This window comes from Mustelus asterias, chromosome 9 (genome assembly GCF_964213995.1).
Source record: "Mustelus asterias chromosome 9, sMusAst1.hap1.1, whole genome shotgun sequence".
NCBI lineage: Eukaryota > Metazoa > Chordata > Chondrichthyes > Carcharhiniformes > Triakidae > Mustelus > Mustelus asterias.
The window spans coordinates 79,502,977-79,515,313 of NC_135809.1; the positions used below are offsets into that span (position 1 = coordinate 79,502,977).

Here is a 12,337-nt window from a genome sequence, read left to right on the forward strand (position 1 = left end):
TCATCATCCTAGAGCCCAGATGAGCAGGAATCGAGGCCCCAGAGGAGGGGAAATGTCCTTCATGGTTGGACACCTCCAACCCCTCTCGACGAGTAATGCAGCCAAGCTAACACAAAACCAGTGGTTGGGGGTCTCCAGCCAACCCCAGATCTCAAAATCAGCTGGAAATATCACCGTAGCTCACCTGCTTCCCGGGGGGATTAGTTTACGGACAGACCTCGTCCAGCCATGTCCCCTTGACTTAATTAAGATGTTCGACACACCAGGCAGCAGGATATCTAAGGATTGAAGCTGAGCCTTCACCACAGAAATCTCCCTCTCGATTGAAAGGATTATCAATAGCATCATTCATTCTTTGTAGGATATCTAGCAGTTCACTGTGGTGAGCACTTGTAATCTGTGCCGGGGAGCACAATACTTCTTCCACAATTTTACTCATAAAAACGGTCTTCATATTGGCGTCAACTGCACGTGAGCCTGTTCACCAGCGATGTCGCCACTGTGAGCTGGACCACATCCAAGTCAGCTCCAACCGCATCACACGAACAAAGATTTTTTCGTCCTAATATGACCTCCCTGCCATCAAAAAGGTTAAGCCGGATTTTCCAAAAACATTGCACAGATTATTTTTAATTACAGGGTCATTCATTAGATAGAAGAAAGGATTAAAAGATGACTAGCGCCAGAGCTTGTAAAAATGCAGTTGCTCCTGTGCTCACGTCATGTGACTCTCCTCCCCCTGTTTAATTATTTTTGATGTACAATGGAGACTGTTTTTGTGGTGCTGTTCTGTTGGTTAATCTTGGGGTGTTCAGCTTTTTCTTTAAATGGTAAAGGTCCCTAAGAGGATAGTAACAAAATGAATAGTAGAGGTCACAAAGACTGTCTCATGAATATTATAGGCAATTTGAATGGCTGTATAGTCTTTATTCCAGCCGCACAATTCTTCCAAACAGAATTTCAGTTCCTTTTCTTCGAGGATTTTAGCTGACTTGTCATGGGCAGCAAGTTCCACGTAAACAGGGTTCCACCCTGCAATCTTCCCTGTACGGTGAACTTCCTTTCTTAATCTTCTCAACTCTCCTGTCCAGCTCTTTTCTTTGTTCTTATGAATGAGATGTTCCAAATTCCCTCTAAATTTTCTTGCACTGTGCTAAATTTGAAAACCGGCAGCCACAGTTATGGTTCTATGTCTTTGGCCCCTTGCATGCTTGAACCATTTCTTTTGAAGTAAGCATGAAAACAGGAAGATATTAATCCATCACTAGCTAACACACATGCCAAGTATATTAGTTTAGTAAATGGCAGAAATGTGTACACTGGGCTTCCACTTGCCTCAGATTCACCTGAGCAGAAGGTATTCATTCTCTTGCCTGTTGAGGCCAGAGGGAAGAGAGTTGACATTTTACCTGTTTATAATGCAGAAAGAAGTGTTATGAAACAATCAGTTGTGATCAGTGCAGAACTTGTGCTTTTGTAGGTCAGTAGCAGAAGATCAGAGTTCCAGTAATTGGATTATTTATAAAGAATCACTAACACCAGCAACATTCAGCAAAGTATTGTATTTATATATGTTCCATTTGAATTGTTAATATCTGTATCCAGTAAACATTGCATGTATTTGTCCCCTTTACTACATCTTATTGTGTTCCAGAGGGGTGGTTTTCATGGAAATTAATAGAAGAGAGTATCACATTGCAGATCAGCAGAGATTGGTGATTAGTAAAAGATTAGCTTGTATCTATCGTCACTGTTTATATGTCTAATTTAACTTGCAAAGCTCACTGACCTATACCTTCTGGATGTAGTCTAATATTTATTTACTAATCATCAATCTCTGCTATTTGCCAATTCTAAAAAACAGTGTAACATTTCTTCTCTGTTGCATAACTAACAAAAAGCTAGACAACTACTCAGTGTCCTGAAAAAAGTAAATTTGTGGATCCTTAACACCGTAGTCAGTAAAGGATGAAATCCGAATCAAAATATAACAGACTCCTTAAGTTTACCTTGACTTGTTTATCCCTAATCACTGTTGTACCAGTTCATGTTTATTTTGATGCAATACACAAGTATTTTAAAATCGCATTCTCCCTTTCACCTGAACAATACAATTGTGTAAAGACAAATTAAGTACTGTTCAGGATCTCCTTGAAGCACATTTGTATGGGTAAAAATTTCTGAAACTCTATCCCTCACAACATTGTGGGTGTACTTACACCATGTGGACTGCAATGATTTAAGAAGACAGTTCACTACCACCACCTTTGCAATTAGGGATGGGCAATGAATACTGGCCTAGATAGTGATGCTAGCATCCTGTGAAAGAATAAAAATAAATCATTCTATTTAGCAAGTAGGAATGTGGAAAGTTTCTCTCAAATACCTCCATGTCAAATCTTGTATTTGTTGTCGATTTTTCATTTCCAAATTCTGATTTTTTCAGTTCTTCAATTATTTAAATATGATTGCAGTTAAGTTAGTGATATATTCACTATGAATTGAATGACTTCTTTCAAATGAAGAGTTGTACCAGTACTTATTTTCCTGTGTATTCCATCAGACAGTTGGCACTGATGAACAACTGACTTAATCTAAGGATCCTCTGAATACCCAGGTCCTACTCCAAGTCATGTTTAAGATTATCCTTGGCTGCCTCTGTAAGGTGAAAAGTTGCCATGATTACACATTGGCAAGACTGATTATCTTCATTTCTAAAGTATAGACTAAATGTATTGGCAGATGCAATACTACAAATACTACTCGAGGGCAATTTTTTTTTAGTACTTACTCAAGATGTCCATTCAAAGAAACTTTATAAGCTAATATATTGGAATAATTGGAGTGCAGCCAGTTTAATGTAGGTATTTCAGCATATTGAATCTGAATATTTTCTGTAGATATTTAGAACAAACTCATAATGATTGAAATAGTGCTGCCCATGTTCTGTATTGACCTTTTATTATTATGCTGAACATGCTTATGCTTCCATAGGTTTCCTTCAGCATTGCAAAAATAAATGCAGAAATATTTGATTTAAAAATACAGGTTGTAAATGTATGGGTCTGAAATGCTTCCATTTATATCTCTTGATTATGTTTCATTTATTCAAAAAGCCTAATTACAATTTTGTGTACTTTTTTTATTCACAGAAAACAATAACTGAAGCTTCAGTCATTACCACAAAGCAGATTCCACTTACTCTACTTAAAACAACACATACCATGTCTGCCTCGGTCGTTACACCAAGACCTACCATTGCCATGGTAACGGCTCTAAGCAACCCTCAGAAATCAGTGGTTAATGCAGACTCTCAAAACACACCCATCAACCTTCAGATCACCAACAAACTGACAACTCTGGGGGCCGATGCTGTGCGAATAATGCCAAAATCAACTGTACAGTTGGTAAGAAGAACTTGGGAATGCTATTTCTTTTCTTTAAAACTGAGTTTCCTTGGTAAAGGTATTTGTTTTACTTCCACGGATCTTTCATAAGGTATTGGGTGTTAATTTTATACACATTAGGATAAGGAACCATCAGCTGTGGTGTCTTTCTTTCTGCTTTTTGGACCTATCACCATGGATCAGATGAGTAACATTGTCCTATCAATTTATCTCAAACCCAGCCCCAGAAGAGCAACCCCTTTCTTGCCTCTGCCCCCACCTCAGAAGACATGCCAGAAGTCATCCTTTGTTGCCCATCTTCGGTTGAGTTGCTGGAATCATACATAGTTTTGTGCTTTTGCATATAAACCCACTCAGTCCTGAATTGTGGCTAACTCACCAGTCATCTAGAACCTTTACAACTGCCAGACTTACCTTGATCATTTGGGATTGCTTTCAAACCCAGGGCTGTTAGGTTAAGAAAAATGTTCCAACCAATTGTGCCTTGAAATTTCTCTTGCTCTTGTCTTTGCCTACCTACAACCTTTATTTTCGAAGAGAAACAAAACTCCTGAGTAGAATACTTGCTTGCCACAATCAACAAAACTGTTATTAGCATAAAATATTTTTTAATGCCAAAAACTTAAAGGGCCAAGTTAATCCTGATCCATAAATAATTCAGATGATCTTTTAAAAAACCCTATATATTTGAATAAACTTCAGCCATTCTCCTGTTCCTTCAAATTTGATACAGATGAAGCCATACAAAAATGGCAAAGACTCCACTGGTCTATCCCTGTCTTGTATAATTGTGATGCATCATAATACCAATGTTTCCTATCCACCCAGAGCCAATGCTGAAATCCTTTTTTTCACTAAGGAGGACTAAAACATAAATAAGCTTTTCATAATGAAAAGGCAAGTGGATATCTGTCACGTGAGAGGAAGAGGCTTCAGCCTTGAATAAGAGTTAACACTTTGATTCAATGTGTGTTTGTTGTATCAATAGTAACAAAGACACTCCCACTAATGAGCTGTGAAATATTGGTATCCTTTCAGTTACTTTTTCATTCTTAAAATGCTTCTACTTCGCAACAATTCTTATCTTTTCTATTTCTTTTGCAAGTTCTTTTTATTAAATGTAACAAGTTCTGCCCTTTTTTTGCTGCCACTTGTTTTCTGTGACTGGTACTGGTACTGCTACTTCCACTCTGCTGACTCAAATCTTTATTTTTCATAGTTCTTTCCTGTTTGCTAAAATATTTATCTCGGGCCCCATGTTCCTTTTTTTCTTTAATAAACAAGGGTTGCCCAGATCAGTTGTGCTATTTATTTTAAAATCATGTGCCTTTTTGTAGCTGGAAAAAGATGAAGGAAGCCGTACAAATCACTTTTTGTTTAAGATAAATCAGCAGATCTTTCGAGAACATGTTGAACAACACCATTTCTGAAAAAAGTAAATCCGTGAAACCTGTCTTTCCTTCGTACAGTTGTTTATAATACCAGCCCCAAAATCCTTTCCAATTTTCCGAATTAACATCAGTAAGAAACAAAGCAAACTTTCTGCGAACCATTTGAGCTCAAATTAATGTTGAAATAACAAGGCATTTATTTCAACAAAACCCTTTAGTTGAGAATTAACTGTTTTACCAGTTGTCACCAATTCAAGTTGATGGCCCAGAATTTGTGGTCAGCCACAAAGTGAAAGGTGCTCACTGCTGACCTTGAGGAAAGCTGCACACACAGGCCCAGTGAGATCTGGGGCACGGATTTCATTTTTCCTGACATTAATCCTGACACCATCTATTGAAGATCTCTAGCACAGGGATGTCATCAAACCAGGTTAAGCAGCCAGTCACTTCAAAAATTCTCAAAGGCAACAAACCAAGCAGTAGCAAGCAAGTTTTATCACTCACTTTTTATAATTTTATAGAATATAAAAATAAAGATTGGAACATGATGGTGAACGCTGAAAAATGTAAAAAATTTTGAATACTAGTTTTTTATTTTGCATAAATGTAGAAGCTTACGTTTATTCTAGGCCTTGGATTATGTAGCGATAGTGATGGCAAAATTGTCACCTTTTGCCGTCATTGTTGCACTGAAAATGCTAGCAACTTAGGGAGTTGGCATATGTGCAGAACAACACAAATCCAGAAGTTTCTGTATATGATTGTATGTTACTTCAGAAATTGCTGTTGAGGCACCCACAGCATCTTCACACGCACTCTGCACCAACACACACACATGCGCACCTCTTGTTTTTGATTTTTGAATATTTCAATGTGATTGGTTGCTTCCGTCCTTGCTGACATCAGTGCTGCTACACACCAAAATATCCCTTTGCAACAAAAACACAATGTTGGAAAATCTCAGCAGGTCTGACAGCATCTGTAGAGAGAGAATAGAGCTAACATTTCAAGTCTGGGTGACCCTTTGTCAGAGCTGGAACGAAGGATCATCCAAACTCAGAATGTTTGCTCTGTTCTCTCCACAGATGCTGTCAGACCTGCTGAGATTTTCTAGCATTTTCTGTTTTTGTTTGAGATTCCAGCATCTGCAGTAATTTGCTTTTAAGATATCCTTTTGTCTTGGCACCAGATTTAAATTGCTTTAGAAAGGAGAAAGGAACCATAGAGATTGCTAGATCTCTGTGGCCAGCTTTCTCCAAAGAAAGCCTTTGCTTTGTCACTGACCACGAAATCCAGACCAGTGATTTCTGGATGTTTTCCATCTGCAAGGACTTCAAAAGCACGCCCTGTGGAAGAGCAGGGAGTCACTGACATAAGATTATAATTTTTGGTGTTCATCTGTACATGTTGGATTTCACAAGTCCAATCTGTTTCAAAGAATAATGAAGGAAAATGTTGACCATTTCAACATGATTACAATTGCAAAATCTGACCATTCTAATTTTTTACCCCTCGCTGTTATCCAAGTATCCTGGATATCCATTCAAAAGATTGTTCCAGCAAAAACTGCCACACATGCGCACACACACACATCGAGTGAAGAAAAAAATGACTATAGATAATCAGACAAACAAGCCAACTTGAAAGTGAAGAAGACTATTGCATATAGGATTAGAGAAAAGTTTTTTTAATGATGAAAAGGGAATGTAAATATCATTTACTGTGCATCAGTCTGTGACTATAATATGAATAGTTCCAGCCTTTGATTTTTCATGTAGCCTACATTTAACCCAGAAATAAAAACAGTAGAAGTTAGAAATGACTGGTACTGGTCCGAACTGGACTTCCTACTTAACATATACAAGATCAGTCATTCCCAAGTTTTACTGTTTTCTTCCTTCTGGGAATATAAGAAATTCAGCAGTCAATCTGTGCGCAGCAATGCTCTACAAGCAGTAATGAGAAAAGGGCCATTTAATCTGCTAGTGCTGTTAATTGAAGGATAAGTAGTGACAGAACACCAGGGAGAACTTTCTTGCTCCTTCTTGAATAGTGCTATCGGATCGTATGTGACCTCACCTGAAAGTGGACTGAAGTGCCAGACTAGATTGTGCTCAGATCTCTGGAGGAGGGCTTTAACCCTCTAAAGGCTGGGATTGTGAATTATGTGGCTGTCCATATTTCTGTATTTTACTGATCTTTGGCATATTTGGTCTATTTATTATATAATTGTTACCTTTGTTTTAGAAAGTTAGTAGTTTTACAGTTCAGAGAAGAAAGCCTATTCGTTTTGTCAAATCTTAGTTAAAACACAGCTTGAAATAGTTTGTATGTATTCAATGTTTATTTTTGATGTAAAGATTTTCCATCAAAGTAATGTGTAAGAATGAATATGTTCAAATCAGCAGGTACAGACTACAAGCTCCCCGCCAATCAAGGTTCCTCAGTTCATCCCTCCACCTAGACTGACACAACGGCCAACGCTTTTACCACAGGTAAATGCATGTGATAGAAAGACTTCTGTTATTGGTGATTTCACATTCATTAATGTCTTGAATGCAAAGCTGTAGACTGAAATAATAAATAGACATGGCCCTCTGTAATCTGTCATTGCACCAATTAAGATGTTTCATACCTTTGTCTCAGAAGCTAGATTCTGTTTTGCTGGAAACCAGATTCCAAGACATTCTATGTGTAATTTAGGAAATATTAAGGTGCTCAAATGAGTGTTATATTTGATTTTCAGCCAAGTGTCATCATTCCTTTTGTGTTCAATCTTTAATTCACGTATAAACAAAAAGATGGGAGGAGGAATAACCAAAGACAGCCTTCTGTTAAGAAATTGGTACCAAAAGGAAGTATATTGATACACAGGTCTCATTCCAGAATTGTATTTCACTTCTGTTATTCAGTCAGCTCTTTAGTGTCATACAGCGCAGGAAAGACCCTGTGGCCCATCGCGTACAACAGCAATGACTACCACTAAAGGCTCATTAATCCCATTTTCCTGCACATGTCCCATATCCTTGAATGTTATGATATTTCAAGTGCTCATCCAAATATTTTTTTTAAAGGTGGTAAGGTTTCCAGCCTCCACTACCTTCCCAGGCAGTGCATTCCAGATTCCCACCACCACCTGAGTGAAAAAGTTATTTTTCAAGTCCCCTCTGAATCTCCTGCCCGTTACGCCAAAACTATGCCCCCTCATGACTGACCTCTCGACCAAGGGGAACAGCTGCTCCCTGCTCACCTGCCCAAACCCTTCATAATCTTATGGACCTCAATCATGTCCCCCTTTAGTCTTCTCTGCTCTAAAGGAAACAATCCAAGCCCATCCAGTCTCTCCATATAGCTCAAATGCTCCATCCCAGGCAGCATCCTGGTGAATCCCTCTGTACCCTTTCTAGTGGAATCACATCCTTCCTATAGTGAGGTGACCCAGAACTGCACACACTACTCCAGCTGTGACCTGTACAATGCTCTGTACAACTCCAACATTACCTCCTTGCTCTTATACCGTGAAAGATGAAAGCCAGTGTCCCATATGCCGCCTTCACTATCCTATTCACTTGCTCTGCCGCCTTCAGGGATCTGTGAATAATTACCCCAAGATCCCTCTGTTCCTCTGTGCTACGTAGTGTCCTGCCATTCATTAAATAATTCCTTATCTTGTTTCTTCCAAAGTGCATCACCTCGCACTTATCAGGGTTAAATACCATCTGCCACTGATCTGCCTACTTGACCAACTCATCTACATCTTCCTGTTACCTATGACCATCTTCTTCATTATTAACTACCTTACCAATCTTGGTGTAATCTGCAAACTCGCCTAACATTTCCCCCACATTTTCATCTATAAACATTTATGTATATAACAAACAATAAGGGTCCCAGTACTGATCCTTGTGGCACACTGTTGGACACCGGCCTCCAGTCACTCAAACAGCCTTCAACCACTACCCTTTGTGTCCTATTACTGAGCTCGGGGTTTACAAAGCTGCTGCCAGGGAGAGATGAGGAGATAGATCTCATCTGGAATGTTTCTTGCACCTTTGGCTGCCAGATTATATCATAGAACTCAGCTGTGATGCTTTCCATGGTCAAATATTGTGGCATTTCCATGATCTCTCTCATGAAAATTGGTACAAAGAAAATTACAGCACAGAAACAGCCCTTAGACCCTCCAAGCCTGCACCGACTATGCTGCCCATCTGAACTAAAACCCTCTACCCTTCCAGGTTCCATATCCCTCTATTCCCAGCCAATTCATGTATTTGTCAAGACGCCCCTTAAAAGTCACTATTGTATCTGCTTCCACTACCTCCCCGGCAGTGAGTTCCAGGCACCCACTGTCCTCTGTAAAAACAAAAAGCTTGCCTCATACATCTCCTTTAAACCTTGCCCCTCGCACCTTAAACCTATGTCCTCTGGTAATTGGTTCTTCCACCCTGGGAAAAAGCATCCGATTATCCACTCTGTCCACACCCCTCATAATCTTGTAGACTTTTATCAGGTCGCCTCTCAACCTCTGTCGTGCCAGTGAGAACAAACCAAGTTTCTCCAACCCCTCCTCATAGCTAATACCTTCCATATCATGCAACATCCTGGTAAATCTTTTCAGTACCCTCTCCAAAACCTCCACATCCTTCTGGTAGTGTGGCGACCAGAATTGAACACTATATTCAAAGTACGGCCTAACTAAGGTTCTATAAAGCTGCAACATGACTTGCCAATTTCGTATCTCGTATGCCTTCTTGACTACCTTCTCCACCTGCATTCAGTAACCTGTGTACCTGTACACCCAGATCCCTCTTCCTATCAATATTCTTAAGGATTCTGCCATTTACTGTATATTTCCCATCTGTATTAGACCTTCCAAAATGCATTACGTCGTATTTGTCCGGATTAAACTCCATCTGCCATCTCTCCATCCAAGTCTCCAACCGATCTATATCCTGCTGTATCTACTCTGATGGTCCTCATCGCTATCTGCAATTCCACCAACCTTTGTGTCGTCTGGTATATAGATAGATATATGGAACAAAGGTCCCAGCACTGATCCCTGAGGAACGCCACTAGTCACAGCCCTCCATTCAGAAACGCACCCTTTCACTGCTACACTCTGTCTTCCTATGACCAAGCCAGTTCTGTATCCATCTTGCCAGCTCACCTCTGATCCAATGCAACTTCACCTTCTGTACCAGTCTGCCAGGAGGGACCTTGTCAACGGCCTTACTGAAGACCATGTAGACAACATCCATTGCCCTACCCTCATCACTCATCTTCATCACTTCCTCGAAGAACTTGATCACGACCTCCCCTTCACAAAACCATATTGCCTCTCGCTAATACGTCCACTTATTTCCAAGTGAGAGTAAATCCTGTCTCAAAAAATCCTCTTCAATAATTTCCCTACCACTGACGTACGGCTCACCAACCTGTAATTACCTGGATTATCCTTGCTACTCTGGAACAAAGGAACAACATTGGCTATTCTCCAATCCTCTGGGACCTCCCCTGTGGCCAGTGAGGATACAAATATTTCTGTCAAGGCCCCCCTCCCTTGCCGCTCTCAGTATTCTGTGGTATATCCCATCGGGTCCTGGGGACTTGTCTACCTTAATGTTTTTCAAGACCCCCAATACCATCTCCTTTTTGATCTCAACGCGACCCAAACTATCTACACACCCTTCCCCAGACTCATCATCCACCAAGTCCATCTCTTTGGTGCAAACTGACACAAAATACTCATTTAATACCGTGCCCATTTCCTCTGGCTCCGCACATAGATTCCCAACCTTGTCCTTGAGTGGGCCAACCCTCTCCCTGGCTACCCTCTTGCTCTTTATATATGTATAAAAAGCCTTGGGATTTTCCTTAATCCTGGTGGCCATCGACGTTTTGTGACCCTTTGTAGCCCTCCTGACTACTTGCTTAAGTTTCTTTCTACTTCCCTTGTATTCCACACTTGCTTTGTGTGTTCCCGCCTCCTAGCCTTGACAAATCCTTCCTTTTTCTCTTTGACTAGGCTCACAATAACTCTCTTTATCCAAGGTTCCCGAAAATTGCTATACTTATCCTTCATCCTTACAGGCACGTGCTGGTCCTGAATACCTATCAACTTACACTTGAAAGTCTCCCAAATGCCAGATGTTGATTTGACTTCAAACCTCTGCCCCCAATCTACATTCTTCAGTTCCTGTCTAATATTGTTGCAATTCCTTGGTGAGCTACTGGTGAAGTCATAATCCACATGACTTTGTCCCTTGGAAGTTTAAAAACTACTGTATATGTAGTAGTGTTCAACATTTGTTACTTGGTGTAACAAGTACAAGGCTATATTCTTATGTTGAGATCCCATACTTGTGAAGAACTTTTACTCTAGAATGTTTTAAGGCACAGGAACCTGAATTCATAATTGAACGTTATGCACATTTATTTTTCAGTTGAGTTTAAGTTCAGCAGTATGGTCTTTAATAATTCTTTTAAGGAGACCTTATTTAGCTTGTAGGGTTCAGATGGTAAATACAATACATCAGTTTGGAACTGAGTGCTGTAAACTGGAAAGGCTTCAGGTTCAATCTGTGGCCCTAACTATTCGAGCTGCATTTAGATAGGGCTGGTGTACAAGTGCTGCAATTGGTCTCAGGCAACATTGTCTAGGATTTCTACTGTCACTATCTTTACAAATTACAAGTGTGGTTATTAGGAATGTGCCTGGGAATATAATTGAATTGGTAGGCCTTGACTGAGATACTTGATGCTTTAAGTAGCCTGATGACACTTGCTGTCTTGGCTCAATGGTAATCGTCAGCTTCAAAAAATGAGAAGCAAGAGAAGAAGATATTAAAGGTGGAGAAGAGAATGGTTTACATTGTAACATGCTAAATTGCTGATGATTTTTCAGGTTCGTCCAAAGCCAGTGATGCCAAATAGTATTCCTATTGCACCTGCACCTGTGTTTACTGCTTCACAACTAATCCAACGACCGGTGATGCTGACAAAATTCACACACACTTCTCAGCCATCAACTGCAAATTCCATACATCAGGCTAGAATTATGAATGGCCAACCAGCTGTTGTCACCAAAACATTACCAACTGCACAGCTGACGAGCATTGTCATAGCAACCCCAAGTCCTAAACTGGTTGGTTCCCAACAGCTGAAGCTCAACAAAACCAATCTGGAGAACAAGGTATTTAATGCTTTTGATGTCCCTTTCTTTCCTTAAACAGCCAAAAACTGATATCTAGGTTGAAATCACCTTTATGGCACTGATCTATCCATTTCAGTCCATTCGCTGGTTATATGTTTTATCTGTAATAGTCGAAATTAGACACTGTAATACTTGAAATTAGACAAAATAAATATTTAGGAAAAGAAGGAATATATTTATTCTGGCCAGTTGTGAGTATGAGCCACTTAAACCATCAGCCACCGGCAAAGTGATGGGAAGTGTCATCGACATTGATGTCAAACTCCACCGGTTTATCAATAATCTGTTTCCTACTGCTCAGCTTGAGTTCCAGCAGGGCCACT

The 12,337-nt window shown here is 39.9% G+C and overlaps 1 protein-coding gene across 5 annotated transcripts in view; it reads left to right on the forward strand.

Annotated features, from left to right (window-relative positions):
- Positions 1 to 12,337, forward strand: part of phf21aa (PHD finger protein 21Aa) — a 310,619-nt gene that overhangs the window by 249,363 nt on the left and 48,919 nt on the right. For all 5 annotated transcript variants that reach the window (XM_078220409.1, XM_078220407.1, XM_078220411.1 and 2 more), the window contains exons 5-7: positions 3,153 to 3,407; positions 7,204 to 7,293; positions 11,706 to 11,993. In XM_078220409.1, the coding sequence (XP_078076535.1) occupies positions 3,153 to 3,407; positions 7,204 to 7,293; positions 11,706 to 11,993 (633 nt within the window). The remainder of the gene's footprint in view (positions 1 to 3,152; positions 3,408 to 7,203; positions 7,294 to 11,705; positions 11,994 to 12,337) is intronic.